Source organism: Amphiura filiformis, chromosome 4 (genome assembly GCF_039555335.1).
Source record: "Amphiura filiformis chromosome 4, Afil_fr2py, whole genome shotgun sequence".
Taxonomy (NCBI): Eukaryota; Metazoa; Echinodermata; class Ophiuroidea; order Amphilepidida; family Amphiuridae; genus Amphiura; species Amphiura filiformis.
In genome coordinates this window covers 59,774,140-59,800,071 of record NC_092631.1, presented here as the reverse complement: position 1 = coordinate 59,800,071, position 25,932 = coordinate 59,774,140, and the positions used below count along the sequence as shown (strand labels likewise).

The window sequence follows — 25,932 nt, the reverse complement described above, 5'->3', positions numbered from 1 at the left end:
TTATGTATTTGTGACATGATCAAGGGGAATGAGTCACATGTCGGCCCTGGTCGAAAATGAGATATACATATTTTTCTAAAGAGGACATTTAGAGCTTTCAGAAACTGAAAACCCCATGTTGATACGACTTTTCTTTGTGAAGTTACGTCAATTGATCAGTCGCTGAAAACAATAAATAACAAAAGAATTTCAACACTTTCTTTGCCAATATCTCAAAATCAATATTAGCGACATCCGACTCATTTCCCTTGATCGTGTCACATTTGATCTTCCTTACTAATTATTGAAAACTTGCGATCAGGTGTTTTTATTGGCTTTGCGCATTTTTCACACCCATCAGATGGTAGCAGATCGGAGGCAACATTCAGCTATACTGTACAGAACATCAGTAGACTGAAGGAGACTTCACTCAGTCCATCCATCAAAGTCAGAAATTTGCCATGGTAAGTCACCGAAAGTGTTGGACTTGAACAAAGTCTGAAAATGTGAAGTCAAGCTTTCTTGGGCATTCCTTGATTGCGGCTACATGTAATTCTCATTTGAGTAGAAGCTAATAAACTTTTTATTATTTTTTTCAGGATATAAGATGTAACTTTTATTCTTCTCTTTTTAAATATTCCAGTTAATTAAAGCTACATAATTTAGGCCTAAAAAAGATGTTTATATTGCCCTTAAACTAAGCTTCAAAGTCAGGGTTGGTCGATCTGTTTACTTTTCTTTTACGATACGGGGTACTTAAAAAACATGAAAAAAAACCCCACAAAATATGATGGTAAACAACAATTTTAAAAGGTCTGTCTAGCTCAGTTTTGGAATATATCAGAGGTACGCATTACAAACAGGCTAAACATTTTGTGAAATTTTATACCAAATATTTGAACATTCAAATATATGAAAAAAGAGGGAGATCCTATTTATCAGAATTTTAAGTCATTCAAAAAAGGGTGTACAAAGTTTTTGTAGACCTTAATGAAATTACCATTTTCAGTACTTTGTAAATTTAACATACCTGGTTTTTATTTAAATAATCAGATTTGAAGTACCGGTACTTAAAATTGTGCAAAATATGGCAAGTTTTAATATCTGAAATTGCACGGTTTAAGTCTTGACTGCACATGCTTTGGAGTGAATTTGGTGAATTCATGTTATAACTAACCCAACTTTTCGAAATAGACCAGATTTGGACTGGAAAACTTACAAGGATTCAAATTAACTGAACTGAACTCATATTATGTACAAGGGACTACCCCGGAGAACTACAACAGACTAGTGTCAGAAAAAGTTTATGCATCAAAGAAATTACCTTATAAATAAATACCTTGTAAAAATGTGTTCAAAAAACTATTTATTTTTAGAGAGATATAGCAAAAAAACACCAAAAAACAAAATATATTACAAAATACAAGTGAGGTGTCTATAATTATGCAATATGGAGACGTTCTTATTTTGGCAATAATCATGAAATAACCATGTCAAAAAAAAAAAAAAAAAAAAAAAAAAAAAAAAAAAACAGGTAAAGTAAATGAAGGAAATACTGTATATAAGTCAAAAGTCTTAAAAAGCTCTTTGAAAATTTGAAAATGATACTTATAAAGTATACAACAAATTTATTTATGTTCGATTTCAATATTTTGCTGATTTATTTTCTGTCTGTTTTTTTGTTTTTTCTAGATGGTTTCTACCTTATTTGATTTGTTTGCAATTAACAAAGAACTTTAATTGCAATTATTTTTTATCTTTTAACATTTTTGTATTAGAAATTGGTAAGAGTTATATATTGGGTCAGTCCATATCAAAACAGATTGAGTGTACACCCACCCTCTTGGATGTTGCTCTCCTTTGGCTCAGGGGTACCTTTCATGGATCCCTAGGTGAGGTCACAAGAAAAAAATTCAAATTCCATTTCGTTTGCGAATGGCGGGCAATCAAAGTTTGGCGACCTCGACCAAAATTGGGAATTTAAGGGGTCCAAATGACAAAGTGCTTTCTTTGAGGGGCACTTTCTTCTTAATTGAATCAGTTGTGATCCTCTTTTTGAATGTGGTCACTCACTGGCTGTGTCTGAAATACCCAATGCCAAAAAAGATAGATTTCGGAATTTCGTTGGGATTTCAGAGGGGGTCAAAATCAGCACTTCGTACTGTTCAATCAAATTATCTTTGATTTTGAAGGACCCATGATAATGTCACAGTGCACTTATATGTCCTAATTATGTTCAGAATGGATTAACCATGTGCCAATGTCTATGAGCAATTGAAAAAAAGAGAAATTTCTTGACCCCCTACAGAATTTTAGGCCACCCCTAAAGTGGTTCAGCCACAAATGGCGCTTAAAATCTGCAAATTTTGACCCCTAATAACTTTAGGTGTACACCAGATATGAATTTCTAGTCTTTTGCATCTGAAAGAATGTAGTTTAATGTTACTAGGAACATAAGATTTGTTTTGTATTTTTGTGTTTTAGTATTAAGTTGACGCTTTCAAAAATAGTCATTTTTGCCTAACATACCATGCATACAGGATACGGTACAAAATGCCAATTTTAGTATAATATTTTTTATATTTTTGATCACTTTATAGCCATTTGTATTATTTATCCTGATATTTCAAGTTGCTTTTGAGTCAAGTAATAAGAAAAACTACTTTCTAATCCTCTGTATGGATTTTTAAGGGGTCAAAATGCACTTCCTGGCAACGATGCACATGCAAAATACAGGTTATGGGGGTCAAATGTTCAGAATGCTCCCAATTATGTCAAGTAATATATCAAATTACTCGTATGGCCATGAGGATTCCAAAAATGTATAGTTTGTTATGTGTCAGACCTTTCAGGAGGCGCTATGACGAAAAAATGTTCATAGGTCAACGACCTTTTGAATTCTGACCATAGTTAACAACGTCTGAGTTTGGTAATTTTGGTGTCTAATTATATATGTTTTCTTGCATGAGAAATACAACTAAGCAAATTAATAAACTATACAAGGAACCGATGACCCTCTTTTGCAACATGGCTGCCAAAAGCATCCATATTGTAATAAGGAGATCATTGGTTCCTTGTACAGTTTTTTAAGTTGCGTAGTTGTATTTCTCATGCAAGAAAACATAATTAGACACCAAAATCACCAAAATCGGACGTTGTTAACTATGTAATAACAGGATAAATAAGACAATTTGCTATAAAGTGATCAAAAATAGAAAAAAGGGTATGTTGAAATTGACATTTTGTACCCATAACCTGTACATTATTAGTCAAAAATTGGGATTTTTGGGACCATCAACTTAGTATCAAAACACAAAAATACAAAACAAATCTTATGTTCCTAGTAACATTAGACTACATTCTTTCAGATGCAAAAGACTAGAAATTCATATCTGGTGTACACCTAAAGTTATTAGGTGTCAAAATTTGCCGATTTTAAGCGCCATTTGTGGCTGAACCACTTTAGGGGGCCTAAAATTCTGTAGGGGTCAAGAAATTTCTCTTTTTTGAATTGCTCATAGACATTGGCACATGGTTAATCCATTCTGAACATAATTAGGACCTATAAGTGCACTATGACATTATCATGGGTCCTTCAAAATCAAAGATAATTTGATTGAACAGTACGAAGTGCTGATTTTGACCCCTCTGAAATCCCAACGAAATTCAAATCAATCTTTTTGGCATTAGGCATTTCAGACACAGCCAGTGAGTGACCACATTCAAAAGAGGGTCACAACTGATTTAATTAAGAAGAAAATGCCTCTCAAAGAGAGCGCTTTGTCATTTGGACACCTTAAATTCCCAATTTTGGTCAAGGTCGCCAAACTTAGATGGCCCGCCATTCGAAACTAAATTGAATTTGAATTTTTTCTTGTGACCTCACCTAGGGGTCCATGAAAGGTACCCCTGAGCCAAAGGAGAGCAAAATCCAAGAGGGTGGGTGTACACTCAATCTGTTTTGATATAGACTGCCCCTATTGTTGGTGTTTTCTTTCTGTTATGTCTGTTAATATTAAGGATGTATGTGTTAAGTGCTCAAAAATTGTAAAACAATGTCACAAGGATATATCATGTAAAATTTGTAACGGTTACGTTCATAAAAAATGTACCTTATTAAAGCCTAAACAATTAAAATGTCTAAATCCAAAGGATTGGATCTGCTCGAAATGCATTGAACCCATTGATAATAGCGATAATTCTGATATCGAAGCAGAAGCTGACAACTTAAACCAAGCATACCACGTTAATTTAACAGATACAGACCTAGAAAAATATAATGACATGGTATTTAATCCATTAACATTTGATTGTAATTCGAGCAAGATCTATACTGTAAACGACGATATACACGATTGTTCATATCTTACCCCTACACAGTTCTGTTCAGATCCGAAAGCAAGTAGTGGAAACTTTAACATGTTAAATGTTAATATTTGAAGCTTATCCAAAAATTTCGCTAAATTTAAACAATGTATTAATACGCTAGATCAAGATTTCGATGTTATTAGTATTTCCGAAAACCATTTGAAAGACACACCTCCGAATATGTATAATCTTCCTGGCTACAATTTAGAATATATGAACAGGATTGGGACGAGGTAAAGGAGGCGTGTGCCTTTATATCTCTGATAAAGTTAAGTATAAACTTAGGCCAGACCTTTGTCATGCCCACTCTAATTATGAGTCGTGTTTTATAGAAATTGAATGTAATTCTTCTAAAAATGCTGTAGTCGGTGTGTTATACAGGGCTCACAATTCAATAAATGACTTTATGACGGATTTTGACCCTCTTTTAAAAAAATTAACATCAGACAGAAAACAGATATATATAATGGGTGATTTCAACATTGATTTACTAAAGGTAGATAGTCACAGACCCACTCATGATTATCTTGAACTTCTTTACTCATGTTCATTGGCGCCTACAATTTATAAACCAACTAGAATTACGCCAACATCAGCTACAATTATTGACAATATTCTGACAACCAATGAAAATATAATCAAATCGACAATTTTGATTACAGACATAAGTGACCATTTTCCAACTACTTTGTCAACCAATCTTGAAATACATAAGCGAAATGAAAAAAGCGAATAAGGCAACTTACAAAAGAATTCATAGTGATGTTAATGTATCTAAGTTTAAAAACGACTGTCAGAGGTTAAATGGGACGAAACTCTTGACAATAATAATGCAAATGATGATTATAATACATTTATTGATACTTTTAATACTTTATATGATGATTGTATCCCATTAAAAAAATGCACGGGTAATAGAAGAAAAGAACCAATAGCACCATGGATCACCAAAGGTTTACTTAAGAGTATTAATAAAAAGAATTTATTGTATAAACAATATATTAAATCACCTAATGCTAGAAATTGTCAATTATTTAAGACATATAAAAATAAGTTACAAATGCTTCTTCGAAAATCGAAACGAAAATATTTTTTCTCTAAGTTTGAGCATGCTAAATGCAATATGAAACAAACATGGAAAACAATCAATGATGTTATTGGACGAAGCAAAAAACAATCGACTCAAAGTAAATTTAAAGATGAAGGTGGCAATACTATCAACAATCCTCAAGATATCTCAAATAAATTTAATGATTTTTTTGTAAATATAGGTCCTAATCTTGCTTCAACCATTCAACACAAAGGGAAACATTATTTTGATTATCTAAACGATACCATATCTGGGAGTATGTACCTGAAACCAATTGTTGAACTTGATATAATCAAAATTATAGATAAGTTAAAGTTAAATAAGAGTGGTGGTCACGACAATATTGGCAATCTAATCATAAAAAAGTAAGTCGAGAAATTGCCAAACCTCTTAATATGATATTTAATTTATCTATTTCTACCGGAATTGTTCCAGATAAAATGAAAGTAGCTAAGGTCATACCACTTTTCAAAAAACAAGATGTTGAAGTTTTCTCAAATTATCGTCCCGCTTCTCCCCTACCATGTTTTTCCAAAATTCTTGAAAGATTAGTTTTTAACAGATGTATGGATTATATTGATACTCAAGGAATCCTTAACACTAAACAATTTGGTTTTAGACCAAAGCACTCAACCTCTATGGCTATTGAACAAATGGTAGATAAAATAAATTTCAAGCGGTTGAGAGAAAGCGAGGCGACTGTTGGAATATTTTTGGACTTGTCTAAGGCATTTGATACAATTGATCACAATATTCTCCTTCACAAACTAGAACACTATGGCCTTCGTGGCATTGTCTTAGACTGGTTCAGAAGTTATTTAAGTAACAGGAAACAATATGTATCTTATAATTGCCATTCATCAGAATTGAAAAATGTAATTTGCGGAGTTCCGCAAGGATCTATTCTCGGCCCTCTTTTATTTATACTATATATAAATGATATAACTAACACATCTAATATACTTGATTTCATCCTCTTTGCAGATGATACAACAATTTTATATTCACATGAAAACATAGAAAAGCAAGTCAATCTTATAAACAAAGAACTAGAGGAAGTGAGCAATTGGTTCAGAGCAAATAAATTGTCTGTTAATGCCAGTAAAACAAATTACATGATACTAGGAACGCAAATATGACACAAATTAATGATCTGAGAATCATACTTAACTACACTACCTTAGAAAGAGTACAACAAACCAAGTTTCTTGGTGTGTTAATAGATGAATGTCTCACTTGGAAAAGCCACATAGATTGTATTTCAAAAACAGTGTCAAGAAATGTTGGTGTCATGACCAAACTAAAACATTATGTACCAGAACGTATTTTACATACCCTTTATTGTACTTTGATAATGCCCTATCTTAATTATGGAATACTTGTATGGGGGGATACCTGTAAAACTTACTTAAGTAAATTAATGAAACTCCTAAAGTGGGCTATAAGAACGATAGCAAACAGTCACTACAGAGAACATACAGGACCGTTGTTTGCAAACTATAACATCTTAACTATCGAAGATATGTACACACTAGATTTGGGTACATTCATGTACAAGTATTCTATTAATGAACTCCCTCTTATATTTAATAATTATTTTTCCAAACGCTCTGATGTACATAACTACAAGACAAGACATGTAAACGACTTAAATTTGACTAAAAACAAAAAAGTTTTTTCTGATCAAGCAATTAGTACTAAAGGCCCCATCCTTTGGAATTCACTAGGTATTTTTGTGAAAAACTCCAGATCTATTAAACATTTCCGTTATCAATTAAAAGAAATGTTAATCTCAAAATATACTTAATATATTATCTTTAAGGTTAGCGAGAGTTTTTCATGCGCTTGATTTCAGAGGGCGTAAGTTCATAACAGAAACAGCCATGCAGAAAATGAACAAGCGTGCTGGGACGTAGGCCTACTTTACAATAGAATATTGATCCACGGTCAAGACATGAAACTTGGCTTAGCTCGTGCCCGGAGCTCGTGAGTCGGGGCGGGCGGGGTGTCATGAGGGCGGCATGCGGGTAGGATGCCGAGGGAGGGCACAAGCCGTTTTGCAATTTTCATAAGGATTTTATAAATTTTAGATATAACATCAACAACAGTATCAAAAAGCAATTATTTGCAAATCGAATTTGGGAAGAATATTCAAAAAGACAGACTTAGCAGGCCTACAAATTTCTGAATTATATAAAGTGAAAAACAATCAATCACGATTCACTGCAGTCAGCGAATCAATCAAATAAAACTAAAAAGAAAGGAGCAAGAAAGAATAAAGAAATAGTGAAAAAGAAAGAAAGAGAGAGAGAGAAAAAGAAAAAAAAAGAAAAAGAAAGGAAGAAAGAGAGAAAAAAATAAAAAAAAATGAAAAAAGAAAAAGTGAAAGAAAAGAGGAAAGAAAGAAAGTAAAAATGAGAAAAGAGAAAAAAAAGGAAAGAAAATTCAGCCACACGGGGACTCGAACCCACAAAAATTGTTCATAACAGATTCCGAGTCCAACGCCCTATCCACTCGACCATACATCAGCTTACAAAATTTCTTGTTCTCGAAGCGGATATGTAACTATTGATGCAATTACTTAATGATTACAATCGGCGTCGCGCACAATGGCTCTTAGAATAAACACGCATGTCGGCGCTGAAATTTTGAACGAAGTGATGGAGAAAAAACCTCGTTTTTTGCAATACTAGCTTCAATTTGGAATGAAAATCAAATGGGATAGCAATTGGCAGAATGTTGAGAAATAATGTAGGTATTCAGATGTCTAAATTAACGCCCCCGTTATCAAGATATCGATAATTTCACAAAACAGTTTTTTCTCAGACAAGATTCTCGAAAATTTTCCCCAACAACGGGCTTTTTAAATTTAATCGGTACTGTATTTGGTTCTTCCCCATGGCAACATTATTTCTTTAATCGATTTGTAGTACAATACAAAAAAAGGAGAAAACAATCACTCGGCGTGGTTTTATACGGAGCGAACATTTGAAAAAAACTGCATGGAACGTGTTTTTGATCTTGTGAACATGGTGCGTAAAAATGATTTAAACGAAGGATTTTCAAACGGATTCTAAATTTTTTTATAAACACACAAAAATAATGTAAAGATACATCCATGCACTAACATTTGTCACTCTGCGATATTTGATTGCTGAGAAAAGCGGTTTTAGAGAACAACTTTATACGTCTTTTATCGTTTTTATACGTTTCTTCGTGTAACCTTAAGCACCGTCCTTGTCTTGTCTTTTGGTTAGTGATTCCTTTTTATGTGATGTTTGATTGATTTTTTTGTATAAATGTTATTTGTAACTTTATAATTTCTAGGGGGAGGCGATATATCTGGCCTTATTGGCCTTCCAGCCTCTTCCTCCATAATGTGTTGTTTTCTGTAAATTTTTAATTTGATTGTTTTTGTGAATGTCAGTTTTTTATGGAAATAAAATGAATGAATGAATGAATGAATGAATTATAATCTTACCCAACAGGAAAATTATGGCCATGCCAAGAAGTAGCCATGGACAAGACAGGGATAGGACAACAAAGAGTCTTGGGTTCTTTCTGCAGAGCAATGCAGACTCGGATTCACAGTAAGAAATAGACTTTATTTTTTTCTGATGTCCATGTCTCTCTTTAGCTGTTATCCAGTTGCAGAGAGAAATTCAATGAGCTCATCACATTTTGTACCATCTACAGCCCATCTGAAATGCTCCCCGTGAAATTATATCCCTGCTATCAGACCTCGGTCTTGCTTTTTCAGCAAGGGGTTAAAAGTTATCTGGGCGCAAACCTGTCAGTTTTATCTATAAGAAGATGGTTTCCACCTGTTGGTGCCTAGTTATGCATTGTCATAAAATTAAATTTAAAAAAAGTGTTATCTGTTAAACTTAATTGTTATACTAATTACTATAGCCAAAATATTTAATTCTCCATCATGAGAGCCAACTAGGGTACGCACAGTTATTTGTGTCGACCGTAGTATGCAAAGACCGGCGCTTACGGCGCAAACACAGCTTTTGAGAATTGACCAATCACACAGTCGTTGCTAGGCTGCAAGGTCAAGGTTCGGTCATGCAGGTTGCACGATTGTGTTATTCTATGAAAAGTACGCTGGCGCAGAAGGTACATCCTCATGATCGAGAATTTGTTATTTTGCCTATAGTTCATTGTTTCGTCCATCATGCTAGGCTGTTTAACTAGCGTAAGTATTTTGCATCTTATTGCATGGTATTGTTTGTTTCTTTCAGGGCATGGTCTTGCCAAGCGTCAGCAGAGCTTAGACTGCGCAACCAGAAGGATGGACCGGATCATGTCAAACGTATGTATCAGTGAAAATGTCTTGACAGGAATTTACTGCAAAACTCTTTTAGTTATATGTAATGGGATAGTTAGACTTATATAAATATTTTCTTGTCATACTTTTAATTACCTCAAGTACTCACTAAGGTTATAATTCTAGAGTTACAGTACATAATTGACATTTCATTTTTGTCTCTAAGTAAGTGTTAATAGCCAGAAGCAAGTTCACCAACATCCCATTTTCTTAGTCTTATTCCTCAGTACACAATATTGGAACATATTTGTAGTAAACTTATATCTGATATAACAGGCATGTACATTGCCATTTTCATCAACTTGAGTCCATCGTATGTTATGATGTTAAACTGATGGTGAATATACAAGTTCTAGTACTGAGGGAACAAACCAAAAGTTCAATGATGTCCTATAAATGAAAATCCTTTCGTTTGGGGAATGGGTAAAAACGTCTATGAATATGTTGATGAAAAATTAGTTAAAATATTGGTCAAAGTTGAGCTTTTGGGTTGGAATTGTCAACATTTCACTCAAGTTTACATTACAGAGAAGGTTGGAGGGGGCGGCTTCGTAACGAGCGGACTTCATAAAACTCACCCTAAACTTATGCACAGTTCTCCTTCTCATTTATGTCTACAGGAATACAGCATTTGTTTTATTGTAAAGAGAATGATTGGGGTTTCAGTCACTTCATCTCTTGGAATGTAAGTATACAGTACAGCAAAGTATGTAGTGTGTGTTTAGTACAGTTAATTGCTTTATGTGTCTGCATACCATACAATGTTACCTTAATGGCTTGTACAGATGTGCCAAGCAAAAGGTGAAACTGGTCCAATAGCCCATCTAAAGCGAAATTGATATTATGAGGATGACATTATAACCTCTTGCAGGTTTAAATGATTTAAAGTTTAGAACTCTTGATCCAAACATAAGAAAATTATTCCTACCTCGGAATTGGAGACTTGTTCCGCAATCCGCATCAATGGAGAGTTTGCGATTCTGTATGCCTTAATGCTTATACATGTGTGTCTGACAATTGCAAATCACATCACAGTTATTTTGAATAGTTAGATGGATGTATGCACCAATGCATAAGGGATCGTAACCTCTCAAATATTTTCTGTTAAAATCTTCTATCTGGACAAGTGAACGACACTAAACAAGTTTTTTTTCCAACGTTTATGCGCACTGACTGCTCTGGGTAATGGTAAAAATTTGTTCTTCACTAAACAAGTTGGTATCCAATCTTTCACCGCTGTGCTTTATATTTCAGGACTTGATGGATCCGGAGAAAGGTTATGTGAAAGATGACTCCATTATATTGGAAGTACAGGTTGTAGCTGATGCACCACATGGTGTGAGGTAAGACTGAGTTGATGGGTGGGTGGTGTGGAGGTGATCATAACTATAGCTTTATGTCCAGTTATTGCCCTGTGTGTTTGTTACACAGAGAAAGTCGCTAATCTTATCAAATGGTCATGAAGATGATTTGACCAAAAAGATGTATTTTTTGAAAACTACATCAATATAGTGCAGATGTAACGATCAAGATATTAGCCTTTATGAATCAGTTGACTAAAAATAGTGTAAGTGATCTAGTCCATGGTAGTTCCATGATGCTTGATAGAAACTAATTGTGGACTAGGATTGCAGGAGTATAATTTATGTGTGTATTGTTTATGGGCAATGGCAAGATTTGAGTACAAACTTTTTAAGATATCGAAAGCACTCATATTTTCCTGGAAGTATAACATCTAGATATTTGATAGATCAGTTGTAACCCCATTTCATGAACAAGTGACTCAAGTCTGAACAAACATCATGATCATAGTTGTCATTACATTTTCTGCCAGTTCAAAAATTGTAAAGAGTGTGCACAGGAAGCATTATCCAACAAGAATTTTACCATGAACATTTGTTGTTGTTGTTACTGCAGCTGGGATTCAAAGAAGTTAACAGGCTATGTGGGTCTGAAGAACCAAGGGGCCACATGCTACATGAACTCACTCTTGCAGTGTCTCTTCTTCACGAATAAACTCAGGAAGGTAAGCTAAGATTTTGAAGTCCTCATGTCAGGGTAGTTGAAAGTTGTGGAGCTGTCACATCAATAATAGATTTTTAATTCTTAGCTAAAGCTTAAGAATTATCAGGATAACACTATTGAATTTAGGCTGTATTGTTGTTGTTAATGAGGGAACTTTAAAATGGCATTGAGTTCTACAGTTAAGAGCAAAACAATGCATTTTTGAGGCACTTTGTTGACCAGGTATTATACAAGCTTTATCAAAATGATTGGTACCCATCAGTTGATAATCGTTGATAATGGATGGGTCTAACACATCAGAATGCAACACAAGATGCAAATAATTTGTGGATTAATTGTGTAACAAGTCATAAACTATACATTCTGGTCATTTCAAGAGTATCCGGTGTTGCCTTTGGAAGAGGCAGGTTTTTCATTCAAAATCAAAATTGATGGTACCAGTCATTTTGATACATCGTGTACTGTTTTTCTTGGCAAGGCCGAGGCAAAGCTGTATCATTATGATTGGTACCCATCAGTTGATAATCATTGATAATGGATGAGTCTGACACATCGGATTTCCACACTAGATCCAAATTATTTGTGGATTAATACATTCTGGACATATGAGTATCCGGTGTTGCCTTTAGAATAGGCAGGTTTTTCAGTCAACATCAAAATTGATGGGTACCAATCGTTTTGATACTGTCTGCACTGTTTTTCTTGGCAAGGCAGGGACATCAGTGTGCTTTTGATCAGGTGCAGCTTAAGGTGGCTGTGTACTCTCAGACATGCATGTAGTAAAAGTGCAATAACTTTGTAATTATTCGCATAAGACATATAAAAGTATACATTTTTATAAAGGCAAGACATCAATAAATCATAATATAAATACAGATTTGGGGTAAAAACAACAATTTTGAAGAAAATCACAAAAAAGTGAGTTTTTGGCAATATTTGTTAGGTACATCATAACAAAAAAACACTCTTTCCAAAATATTTTATTTTGTTTTTAGCTCAATCTTGAGGCTCCATTCCAAAAACGGTTTTTATTTTTTTGATATTGGCCTTAGTTTTTGAGATATTGACCATATAAGGCATCAAATTGAACTTTTTAAAATTCACAAACGCCTATTTGCACAAAATGATGCCTAAAATCGGAAATAGACCAAAATATAAAAAATAAGAAAACCGTTTCTTGAGTCGATCTTGCTTTTTACGATGATCATATTTGCTTACCTATAGATGCTGTATTTATTGAGTTATCGTGTACCTAAATCGTCATTTTACCGAGAAAATGAACATTGAAATAATGGCCGTTAAAGTTTAAAGTGGTCACATTTTGCCCTTTCATCGAATCTCACAGGAGAATGCGGCAGTTTTCGCTTTTTCTACCTTATATTATGTGAACATCGGGTAAATCCACAGCCCGTTGAGAAGTTTGAGCGAAATCCATTCATAACTTGATATTCAAATCGAGGAAAAGAACTTGAAAAACCCACATTTTATCAGCTAAAAGCGGAGCCATTTGACCACTTGAAATTAGTGTTTCCAAAGGATGCGCCACGCATGCAGATAAGCGTCGCGTATGCGTAGCGTATCTGTGCGTTAACAAATTGCGCGACACGCATCGCGATGCGTTATTGCTTGTAGCGTGTCACCCCGCTGATACAACAAAGATTTTCTCTCTTTTAAAATTGCAAACACGAATGAAATAGTGAAATAAAATCCATAAAATAGCGCAGTTGGAGTTTATAAATCTGGATTTTCTTTCCTTGTATTTATAAAAAACATAACAAAGTAACAAATATCAAAAAAGCTCAATTTTGCGAAAGAAACAACGTCTTGAGTACACAGCCGCGTTAAGTTTGTGAGCATTCACAAGCACTGACGTACCCTGGCATGTTTAAAGATGCCAAATAGATGTGTGCGACAGAGCTGTCTCAACGCGTTGACGTCGCTGCCTCACCGTGAAGAAAAAGAGTATACCGACAGTGGAGAGATAGTAACCAAATGGTTTGTTTGTATCGTAGGCGGTGTATCTGATGCCGACTGAGAGTGATGATTCAACCAAGAGTGTACCATTAGCATTACAGAGGGTGTTCTATGAATTGCAGCACAATGATAAAGCAGTAGGGACCAAGAAACTCACTAAATCATTCGGGTAAGTTATCAGTCAGGGAGCTGAAAAGTGAGCGTGTAACTTGACACCTTTTGCTTTATTCATTATACAGCCATGAGATTTTTTTCAGTGGAATTCAGCTTTTTGACTGCTTAAATTTGTATTTTTTTCAGTCCATTTTTGCGTCGCTTTTGAAAAATTCACTTTTTTCAGCTTTTTTTTGTTCTACATCAGCTTTTTTTCAAAGAAAGCCACTCTCATGTCTGTTTTATAAAGATCATTCATCTCTCTTGCCTCAAATCATAGAGGGATGCATTCTCACCTCTCTGTATTTGACCCTTGCGTGTGTTTCCTTTTTGACAGGTGGGAGACATTAGATTCCTTTATGCAGCATGATGTACAGGAGCTATGTAGAGTGGTAAGTTGTACAGTCATGTCATTCAACTATCAACATGGTTTTATCATTTATCTCATTTCATTGACCTCCAAGTTTAATCAAGCAAAGCAAAGCACAACAGTTTCAGATGTTTAAGTCGGGTTGAAGGGGAGCATGACCTTGCGGTGTTCCACTGAACTATTGAGACAAATAAAGCTGACAGTCAGGAGGAATTGTATGGGTTTTATAAAGGATGAAGGGTGTCATTTTTGCTGTATGTGCATGATTTTTCATGGGAGGGGAAAAACGTCCAAAACGTTTGTTTCGATACAGTATTGGCCCTTAACTCAAGAACCACAAGACCTATGGTAATATAAATGCAATTCTTGGTTTCCTTGACTCATTTCCTATATGATCAATATATTAACAAGTACACTGTAGTTTTTTAGTTAACAGGCTAACACTGGAAAACAGATGTGAAAAAGTAGAAGTTTTGTAGATAGATTCAATAAAAGCAGAATATGTTAAGATTTGTTGGTTTGTAATGCAGCGAAAAACTTCTTATAAATTGAATGTTTTATTTGGTATTTGTGTTTTGTAAATATCTTTACAGCTTCAATAAAGTGCGTCTTAAAATCTTGGAAATTATTATAACGCAAGGCTGAGGAAGTCATTTTTAACAGAAAAGGATGCAGATTTGGGTTGCAGACTGAACATGTTTGTCCTATTTAAAAATAACATGTTTTTGTGTTCAATGTGTTATTATTTTATTCAGTTGCTGGACAACATTGAGAGCAAGATGAAGGCGACATGTGTTGAAGGAACAATCCCACAATTGTTTGAAGGAAAAATGATTGTAAGTACAACTTTTTTTTTACAATATCTATGAATTGAAACACAAAAATACAAGTTTTATTTCCTTGGGCATTTTGTTTTTGGGAGAAATATTACTGTATTTCGCTTTTTTATTTGAAAAATGCAGATGCAATTGAATTTGCTAGCAAAAAAATGTTTGTAAAGATTTTTCTCATACTTATTGTTTACATGCAATTTAAAATCATTTAACATACTATGAAAAGCAATCTATAATTTTCTGAAAACCATTTATTTTTTATGTCTAACCTAGATTGAGAAAGAATGGGTGGGCAACCCAGACCTGAATATATGTCATATCAAACTTGTCCTGTTGTTCTGTTTGCACTCAAGTATATTGGGCTATTCCAGTTGAAATGCTTACACCCCCTATGGACGACACAGCCTTAATCTCCCACACAGGGGGTGCAGATTTCAAATGGAGTGACTCTTTCATGTAACCCCATTTGAAATTCACGCTCCCTTGTTGAAAGATTAAGGTCACATCTTCCATAGGGGCTGTATGGATTTCAACTGAAATAGCCCAACACCTTAAGTACAAACAAAACAACAGGAAAAGTTTGCTTTCTGTGTTTACTTCCCCCTGTAACAGGGTGTAGTATTATTAGCAATTCATAAGTAGCATCCATCCCAGCTCATTTTGCTGCACCTAACATAAGAGTTCAAGGCCCATAAGAGTGACAATGGCTTATTTTACGGTTCAATAAAACTGAAATGTAAATCGTCAAAGTCTACAGTCTGTGATCAGTGTTCCGTGAAAAACCCTGTGGTTTTGTGGAATGCCAGTAAATGAACTGTTAGCCTGGTACTGTAAGCCTGGTTCTGTCTGAAAGTCATGTGACTATTTGTTGTTATGATTCAGTGCTATAAATAGACTTTGTTGTTAGGAATTTGTGGAAGTCACTGATATTTCAGTGTATGCATTGTGAGTCATATTAATGTTTTGATCAGATAATGATGATGGTGATATACATGGTTGATTCACAGTGAATATTTATGAAATGTTTTCCCATTCAAGCTCTCACAATATCTGTTTATTTGTTTGTTTATTTTCAGTCCTATATCAAGTGTAAACATGTAAACTATGAATCAGTAAGAACAGAACCTTTCTATGATATTCAACTGAATATCAAAGGAAAGAAGAATGGTAAGTAATACACACCGGCTGTATTTAGTCCACAGAAGCAGAATCAAAGTATTGTATTTGTTCCATTAACTACCTAGGGCACCTGAGATAGTCATTTGGGGTTTGCGCTTATTTTTTACATTGTTAAATAGTCATCAATCACCATCTGATAGTATTTAGTTACTCATAGTTAGTGCACCCTCAAAAAATATGTCCATGTTTGTTCACCAATGGTGACTGCCGGCAATAGGATTTAAAAGTCTGAATTACATCAAACTTGCTGTTTTATAGGCATTTGCAGATGGTTATTGGTAAGTATTTTTAATATCTGCCCACTATGAAATGGTGTCATAATATCACATTTTGCTTGTTATAATGTCACTGGGTGTGCGCTTATAGGGGCATGGGCGGTTAATGAAACGAATACAGTTCTTGATCCTCTAGATAATTTTCCCCAATAAGATATTTGAACTTGAAAAACAAATCGCAGCAGGATTGATAATCAGCAGCATAGAAGGTGTGTCAGATTTTGGATAGAATTTTCCAAGGTGAATGAAAGAATGATTCAAATAAATTTTTGTGAATATGCATAATTCGTTATTGTACATCTCATGTTCTTATATATAATCAGTATATGTGACATCTGATCCACTCAGACCCAAAATCAGACATTTTGAAAATGTAGTTATTTGCATATCACTAACCTGATCAATACCAAAACTTACTTAATATGTTGAAATCCCCAATTTCCTGGCATACTTGCTTGCAAAGTGATGAACTTTATATGTCCATTGTGGGTTTTTTTTGCATCTCAATTTTGTCATTGTTAACTTTTTTGGGTTGGATTGAATCAGATCATTTCACATATGAATCATTTTATTTTGTCTTTCGTTGTACTGAATTTATGAATTGTGGTTCTGTTTGTATGCAGTATATGAATCATTCAAGGATTACGTGGCCAAAGAGACAATGGATGGGGAGAACAAGTATGATGCTGGAGACAATGGGCTACAGGTACAGTTAATGTTTATTTATATATCTTAACAAGAACCAATAGTTTTATAAGACAGGGCAATCACATTATTGTTATAAAATCCATTTGGAGCTACTGTTATTTACTATATTTAAGCAACACAATAGAAGAAGAACAATTATTCTCAATGAATTCCAAGGTTGAACTTCAACACTACACTTTATTTTGCTCATCTGGAATCCACTCGTATAATTATTCTTGAGTTTATGGTATCAATGTATTTCTTTAGCAAGCAAAAAGTCAAAAGAACATGTCCGGTTGTTTTATTGGCAACTTAATCATGTTGATTATTTAGATTATATTTGAATGCTGTCCTCTTCAGATGTTATGAAATGATGAAGACTAATTCTTGAGTGAAGTTGTCTCTTGTGTATCTTACATGGGTACGGTTTGACTAATTGTGATGTTTTTGTGATTTGCAGGAAGCCGAGAAAGGTGTCATATTCACACAGTTTCCACCAGTGCTTCACCTGCAGCTTATGAGGTTCCAGTATGACCCAGTCACTGATTCTAATGTGAAAATTAACGATAGGTATGTCAGTATGAGGTTTCTTATTAACCATTGAGGAGTTTGAGGTTCTGGATGACCCAGTCAAATAGGGTTAAATTGCTATGAATGTTGTCCTGGGTAAATACAACTGGAGCCCCAATGTCTAGGGTTAATCCAGTATAAGCTAAATCATAGGAAACATATAGCATTTTGGCAAAATGTATTTTATTGCAACTGCTATGGCAGGAGTGGTTTCACAACCACCTTCCATTTCCACCGCAACCCTCCCTGTGACAGCGACGGGTGAAGGATCTTGTGGTTCGCTAACTGCCTTGTTTCAATTGATGAGCTCCAAAACATGAGAACCCAGCCCAGTGTAGTGCATGTGGTGGAGACATTGTCTTCAAAGTGCAGTTGATAAGTGAAATTACCAACATACTCTTTATATACTTACATTCCCTCACCAATTTGGCTTGCATCATTTTGTTCTCAGTGTTCGAAATATGCCTCAAAAAGTTACAGGCCAGCCGGGCTTGACCTTAAAAAGTTACCGGCCAGCCAGGCCAGCAACTAGATGCCAGTCAGAAAAGTTACCGGCCAGGCCAAAAAGTTACAGGCCAACGGCCCTATTTCGAACGCTGTTTGTTCTTGCTGTTACAGGTATATATTTCTTCATATACTTGTATTCCCTCACCAATTCTGACTTCTTTTGTTCTTGATGTCACAGGTATGAATTTCCATTCAAGTTGAATTTAGATCCTTTTTTGAAGGAACCAGAGCAAACGCCAGCTGACTACACATTGCATTCGGTTCTTGTACATAGTGGGGATAATCACGGCGGGCATTATGTTGGCTTCATCAATCCCAGAGGGGATGGCAAGGTGAGAGGGGGATATAGCCGAAAATGTTGCATATTCACAGGTGTGGTATGAAATGTAACATGCATCATGTAAAATAGTACATAGCATTTGCATTTCCAGTCATTATTGTTGAGGTACAAGATAGAATGTGAAATGCAATGATTGTACTACAAAACCTGATGTGCTGACATACAACAGATGTTACTTGCTATTTCAGTTGAAATCCATGACCCCTGTGGAAGACTTGATTTTTTTAATCTCTCACACAGGGGATGCATATTTCATGTGGGAGTCATCCATTCAGGTAACCCTATTTGAAATTACTGTCTTCCATATGAGATGTATGGATTTCAATTGAAAAAGCCCATTGTTTCAAACCCTTAGCATATGGTACTGCAAGAACGATGTATTTTGCCCAAAGCAGCTTCACACATGTTCTTTGTTCGTTTTTGTTGGCAATTGACGATGTTCTACGAAATCCCAAAGCGGAGTACCTTTGACCTTTTGACCCTGATATCAATCTGGACATGCGCACTTCGAGTGCATAGCTAGTGAGCTTTATTGGCATTTGACGTCACCTTGAAGCCGGTTTGTGTACGATTTGTTGTGATGATTGAAATTTCAGAACGCAGTGAAAAAAGAGTGTGACTTATGGTTAGTTTCAGTAATAGGGTACTTTCTTTGCTTAAGGCCCCATTTCTACAATGCCTAGAATAGTTGCTATTTGCCCTATGAAAGTACCAACATCTTTCGCCACCTTGTGTGATTCCTTTTCACGATTGAAGGCACAAGATAGGTCTCTTCTCGGGTCATAAACTGGAAGTAGGTCAAAGGTCCTCCCCCTTTTGGCGATCGACAATACCCTTGTAGCATCTTTGGTATATTTCAACTGCTGCTGGTGGTGGTTGTGGTGATATGTAAGCAGGTGATTGGGAAGTCCAGAGATTTGAATCTCTAAATGTTACATTCCAAGAACAAAAAGGGGAAATTTATTCTGTTTTTCTGTCCACAGTGGTGTAAATTTGATGACGATGTAGTATCTAGATGTTCCAAGAACGAAGCCATCGACAATAACTTTGGAGGTCACGACGATGACCTCTCGGTTAGACATTGTACAAATGCCTACATGTTGGTGTATATACGAGACAGTTGTAAAGGTATGTGTACGTATACTTTTTATATTCTTCGACATCTACAGCTGAAGAATTTGGATGCAAAAGGCGATGTACACCATTTTGAGAAACTTGAGATATATATGCTGTAACACTGAGTTTAAATTGACAGCCTGGTTTTTGTCAAGGTAAATTTGAAAGTATGATTAAAAGTAGCAAATATATTGAACCAGGTTTTGCCAATGTCTCAAATGGAGAAAAATGGATATTTCAGTTTTTGCATTTGAAGTCTTCAACTGTGCATAAGGTAATGTACCAGAGACATATAAGTTGTTGTCTCTTTAAGTTTGTTCAAAGTAGTGTCAGATTTTAGTTCCCATGCACTGCAGTAACTTGACTCAACTTTATTTCAGTTTAAATCCATATACCCCGTATGGAAAACATGACCTTAACATCCCATATAGGGAGAGGGTGTAGATTTCGAATAGAGTCGCCCATTCAGGTAACCCCATTTGAAATTCACACTCCTTGCGTTGGAGATTATGGTCATGTCTTCCATAGGGGTCTATGGATTTAAACTAGAATAGCCCAATATATCAGTAATAATAGGGGAGTCTATCCAAGAGAATGGTTGCCAATTATTGAAACATACAAAATAAATCTTAAAATGACACTCAATCTAGAATTCTGAAAAAGCGGAAGTAGGAAACACAACAGCATTGGAGAAATTATTATGAAAGTATAGAGAGCATGTAATTTGAATTAGTAAAACATGTGAAATATTCATATAGCATAAAAACTGCAGATACGCACTCACACTAAATGTCAGGTTTGCTTGGAAACGAAAAGATGTAGGCTGTATGTGACATGAACTGATTCACTCAGACCAAAGTTGGAAATTTTGACAATAGAGTTATTACATTGCAAACTTGCTCAGTATCTGAGCTTATGGATGTTACAATACCTAACCTAAGCCCCTGGCATACTTGTTGCAAAGTTTTTTTTGTCAATTTTCTTGTTTTACTTTTTTTTGCTCCCTATATAATTGCCTAGATATCTCAATTTTATTTTGCCCACTTTGGTCTGATTGTATCAGATTTTGTTCCATACGTGTTGGTTCTATAGCCAAAATAATAAATTCTCGATCATGAGAGCCAACTTGGAAACGCAAAGACAGTTATTTGCGCCGAGCGTACTACGCAAAGACCGGCGCTTACGGCACAAACACAGCTTTTGAGAATTGACCAATCACAAGGCAAGGTCAAGGTTCGGTCATGCAGATCACGCGATCGTGTTATTCTATGAAAAATTTGAAGGTAGACCACACTTGGTAGGATGATAGAGTATGGCGAGTGGTGATCGTGTGTGCTGTATAGTTTTGTGTGAAGTTATTTGCATATTTATGAATGAGCTTATTTGCACATTTTTCCTGTACTTCTTGAGAGCTGTGGTTTTCACAGGATACTGTTTCAAATTACTTGAAGAACAATAAGTGACTGATATGTAACTGTACTTTTGTATTTCAGTTGATATATTACAAGCAGTGACAGATGACGATATTCCAGACACACTCAAGAAGAGGTTACAGGAGGAAAAGTAAGCGTTGTTGTCTTTTTTTGTTGTTGTCTTTTTCTTCTTTATGTGAAGGCTAATTTAACAGCAGTTATCTAATTAGGTAACACTGACAGGTTGGCACAAGATAGCTATTAACCTCCTCCTTAACGATTTGCCATCCTGGTTTGAAGTTACATATGCTGAGAGGGCACTCCAAATGTTACAGAGTATGGGAGAAATGGTCTTTAGTGGGAGAGCATGTTGTACCTTGGAATTTGTGCAATCTGATAAGAGCACTTTAGGCAAGGGTCAGTTGTATGAAGGTCAACTGTATCAAACTATTTCGGCATGTTGCATTCAAATTTCAAATAAAGAAATATTTAAAGGTAAAATCATTTTAAAAGCTAGAAAACATAATGAATGCCATTTTGTTGAATCTTCTCTTTGTTGAAAATCTGTTTTACTTGATTTTTAAATGCAATAGCAGTATTTATGCTGATGTCTCTTGTTTGTTTGTTTGTTTGTTTGTTTTCAGGAGACTGGAAGCCCAGAGACGGAAAGAGAAGACAGAAGCTCACTTGTACATGACCATGCAAGTACTGTCAGAAGATCAGCTCTATGGTCACCAGGGTAATGACCTATGTGACTTTGACAAGATCAAATTTAGGTAAGCTGTGGTGAACAAAAAAAGCTGTGCTTAACCCATAAAATTTTCAGATGGACCCCAATGGAAATAACCTTCACAATAGGCTTTCATGGGTAATCCAGGGTGGTCAAACCTAAACAAATCATTAAAATCAAATCTCAATTAAAAAAGGACATCAAATTCTCTGCTACTGGTAGAGCTGTCGGAAAAGGGTGAAAATGTTTGACCTTGTTTAACACAAACCACCAATTAGTATGTCAAGATTATGTAACTGACAACAGGAAGTAGAATTTATGTGACCAAAGAGTATCATTTCCTCCACTTGTATACATCAACCATCAATTTTTGGGCTTTCATGGCGCGAAAACTGATTGAACTAATTAGTTGTCGTTTCAAATGTTTCAACCGTAGCAGGGTGCAAGTCAAAATAAGATGTACATCAGAGGATTTCAAAAATGGATGCAAACCTAATGTTTCTTTCTTTTCCTACTTTGTGTCCACTAGGGAGTTCCGAGTTCTGAAGTCAGCAACCTTCAAAGAAGTGATGGGAATCTTGTCACAAGCCATGGGCTACCGTGAGGACCAGTTACGCCTCTGGCCCTTCTCACAACGTACTAATCAAACATATAGACCTACTGTACTAGAGCTAGATGAACCAGGCAAATCAGTAAGTCCTTCTTGCAAAGTAATAATTAAACCTTTCAACCTTATACTGTACTAGAGCTAGATGAACCAGACAAATCTGTAAGTCTCTTCTCACAATGTACTAATTAAACCTGTAGACCTAGAGAAAGCAAATATTCTTGGTTTGGTTATTTGCCTCATACTGGCGATGAAGGTCAACATGTGTGGATTTTTCATTTTGTTATATTGAATGTTATGTTGCATTGTATCCTATGAATTGTTTTTGCAGATATTAGAAGTATCAGAAGGTGACAGCTCGTGGACAGTGTTTCTAGAAACCCAACACCCAGAGTGCCCGGATACTGTTTTGCCGCCTTTTGATAAAGAAAGTAAGGATATGCATAATACAATTGTTATTCCGTGTAAAATCGATGATCCCTCTGTAGAAGACTATTATGCCAAAATTTGTTCAGTTTATAATGGGCGAAAAATGACTTGTAACATTGTGTATTGTTATAGAATGTCATGCATGCAGTTTGGCACAGCACTTATGCTAGTTGCGGTTGCATGACTGGCACACGCTTATGTGAATTTACGTGAGCATACGTAGTAACAAAAAATGAATAATTTTCGCCTTTAAGCCAAATAAAATTCATCTCAATTCCAGTCACACAAAATTTTCAAAACGGACTGAAATTGTGTTTTATGTGAAATTTCAGTTGAATACTATGGAAATTACTGAAAACTTATCAAATATAAGGATAAAGACTTGTGTAGTAGAATCATCTCAATTTCCCCTTTCCAATCAAGCGAATTTAACTTACAATAAATATTTTTGCATTAAATATTGTTAATTGTTTTCCTTTTTCACAGCTGATGTGCTCTTGTTTTTGAAGATGTATGACCCCAAAGCCAAGAGAGTATCCTACTGTGGACATGTCTATGCACCTATTTCCACCAAAATCAGTAAGTACACACATAAACTCAAACATGAACACCCCGACATGCAGAAACACACAAAGAAAATTGTGCATAAATAACCTGATGGTGTGCCATTTCAGAGTTTTAACTTGTCCTTTCAGTTCATTAACATAAGGAGTTATTATTGTTGTTACTCTGGGAAAGCATTTGTGACACAGTCAAGGGACATAAGTCTAATGTAAAAAATATTCACTTTCAAGGTTTATGCAAACCCCATGAAAATTGAATTTCTGGTTAAAAAGGTATAAAGTAATTTATCAGTAGCTGAAAACAGTAAGAAACAAACAAATCTGAGCACCTTATTAGTAATATTAGACCCATTCTCCTGGATCGTGTCATATGTGTTTGGCATGTAAACATGACCAGCTTCACTTATTTGCATATGCATCAAATTTTATCCATTCAATTCCTCACCACAGAGAAACACATTTTTGTTTCACTCTCTCTCACATGACTGACTCACTAAGCACATTATCATCATACTTATTATATATATGTTATTTGATTCTCTACTTACAGATCAGCTGATACCACTGATGTGTGAGAGAGCTGGATACCCACCCAATACAAGACTAGCTATATATGAGGTGAGTGCATTGGTTGATGGCCAACTTTGTTCTATAGTGTGTCTCATCTGAAGTTGAGAATGATGCTATGTTGGATTTCACGGTGGCAGTTACACATATGTAGAGGGTGATTTGTCTGTACACTGGTGATGCAATTGTGTGAATGCACTGACGGCACTCTCAACTTAAGACAAGATAGACTGTAGTGATTCTTCTCTGCAAAACTTATTTCCAACCTCTTGTGTCATAACAATTTCAGGTCGTATTTTTGGGTATAATGTTGAAGTTCTTCATTGACCTTATCATGACCTTGATCTCCCACACAAGGGGGTGTCGATTTTAAACGGAGTCACCCATTCAGGTAACCCCATTTGAAATTCACACTCCCTGTGTGGGATGAAAGTCACATCTTTCATAGGGGAGGGGTGTATGGATTTCACCTGGAATAACCCAATAGTATTCTTTAGGTTTAGTGGCTTTCCCGCTGCATCTAAAATCTGATCAATTTGCAAAATGTTGTATTATGATGATTTATCATTGTGTTGTATATGATTGTGTAAGACCCATCCCCATGTTAATTCAATTTTTTTCTGAGCATGGAACTGACTAGAGTTTTCCAATGTTATAAATTACAGGAAGTGAAACCCAACATGACAGAGAAGATACCAGACCAGTCATTACAACTGGACAAAGCTCTGGATGAGTTAATGGATGGTGATATTCTAGTATTCCAAGGGTAGGTCGCGTGATTGTTTAAGCCCGTATCTTACCAAGCACTCGTAACAACCATAGTGGATTTTTAAGACATATTCCGCAGCTATATCCGTCACTTGATTGGAAAGCAGTTTGCAGATATGTTGATCAAACTTATTCCATTGACCCTGTAGAAGTGTAATCCAAAAGAGCCTTTGTAAATGTTGGGCACCATTTACCTATAAATTGTCATTCACCAGTGGTTGGTTGCCAACTTCTCTTTAGTCACTATGCATGGTATGCGACTCATTATGATGTCACAGCACATTTACGGTACAGTTCTCACTGGCATAGCATGGGAAATTTTGCAAAACCATGAGAATCTCGTATTTCATTCTTTTATAATTTCAGCTAAATAATTTTCTGGGGATTGCCATAATTTGTTTCTGGGTAGATAGAAAGTTTGGTTTTAGGGGCAATCCATTCAGAATCTTTGATCACTCAACAGAATTTTTATTCACTGGCAATATGTAAGAGGCATTTTTTCACAAATTTTAAGCAAAATAGCTAATCTCATTATGTGATTGGTCAATTCAGATCACATGATGCAATGAGGTAATGCTTGAGTAGTGGGTCATTTGCATGAAATCAGTTGTGAACAAGGTTGTACATGTTATGCAGTTGCACTTAACAGACATGTTCTTCCTTTCTTTCATTTTCTTTCTCACAGAGATGACCCCGACAACTCTCATTTTGATCTGCCTACCGCTAGAGACTATTTCCGTGACCTGTACTACAGGGTAGAAGTGACGTTCTGTGACAAGGCCAACCCTAGTGATACAGGATTCGCTCTAACACTGTCACAGAAAATGAACTACTATAGCGTAAGTGTAATGATGAAGTCACACGCTTGTAGAGGTGCTCATCTTGTATCGCATTGTATGCGTAGACGGAATATGCGCATGCGTTGTCAGTACGCGCACATGAAGTTGTAAACAAGTTTTGTTCGTTTTATGATAAGGGGAGTTTTTAAGAAGATACCTATGATAGACGACAGGCAGGTCCAATATTTTTTATCGCAGTGGATACCGGCTGCACCGAC

At 35.5% G+C, this 25,932-nt stretch overlaps 1 protein-coding gene across 3 annotated transcripts in view; it reads left to right on the top strand.

Annotated features, from left to right (window-relative positions):
- Window positions 1–25,932, top strand: part of LOC140151143 (ubiquitin carboxyl-terminal hydrolase 7-like) — a 67,915-nt gene that overhangs the window by 30,209 nt on the left and 11,774 nt on the right. For 2 of the 3 annotated variants that reach the window (XM_072173368.1, XM_072173366.1), the window contains exons 3-24: window positions 341–443; window positions 8,926–9,027; window positions 9,685–9,755; window positions 10,391–10,455; window positions 11,025–11,113; window positions 11,688–11,796; window positions 13,808–13,938; window positions 14,260–14,314; window positions 15,048–15,128; window positions 16,202–16,292; window positions 17,203–17,285; window positions 17,727–17,836; window positions 18,522–18,675; window positions 19,667–19,817; window positions 21,293–21,362; window positions 21,856–21,987; window positions 22,471–22,633; window positions 22,880–22,979; window positions 23,464–23,556; window positions 24,091–24,158; window positions 24,773–24,873; window positions 25,561–25,714. In XM_072173368.1, coding sequence (XP_072029469.1) covers window positions 341–443; window positions 8,926–9,027; window positions 9,685–9,755; window positions 10,391–10,455; window positions 11,025–11,113; window positions 11,688–11,796; window positions 13,808–13,938; window positions 14,260–14,314; window positions 15,048–15,128; window positions 16,202–16,292; window positions 17,203–17,285; window positions 17,727–17,836; window positions 18,522–18,675; window positions 19,667–19,817; window positions 21,293–21,362; window positions 21,856–21,987; window positions 22,471–22,633; window positions 22,880–22,979; window positions 23,464–23,556; window positions 24,091–24,158; window positions 24,773–24,873; window positions 25,561–25,714 — 2,276 coding nt within the window. The remainder of the gene's footprint in view (window positions 1–340; window positions 444–8,925; window positions 9,028–9,684; window positions 9,756–10,390; window positions 10,456–11,024; window positions 11,114–11,687; window positions 11,797–13,807; window positions 13,939–14,259; window positions 14,315–15,047; window positions 15,129–16,201; window positions 16,293–17,202; window positions 17,286–17,726; window positions 17,837–18,521; window positions 18,676–19,666; window positions 19,818–21,292; window positions 21,363–21,855; window positions 21,988–22,470; window positions 22,634–22,879; window positions 22,980–23,463; window positions 23,557–24,090; window positions 24,159–24,772; window positions 24,874–25,560; window positions 25,715–25,932) is intronic. The other variant, XM_072173367.1, reaches the window with a different exon arrangement.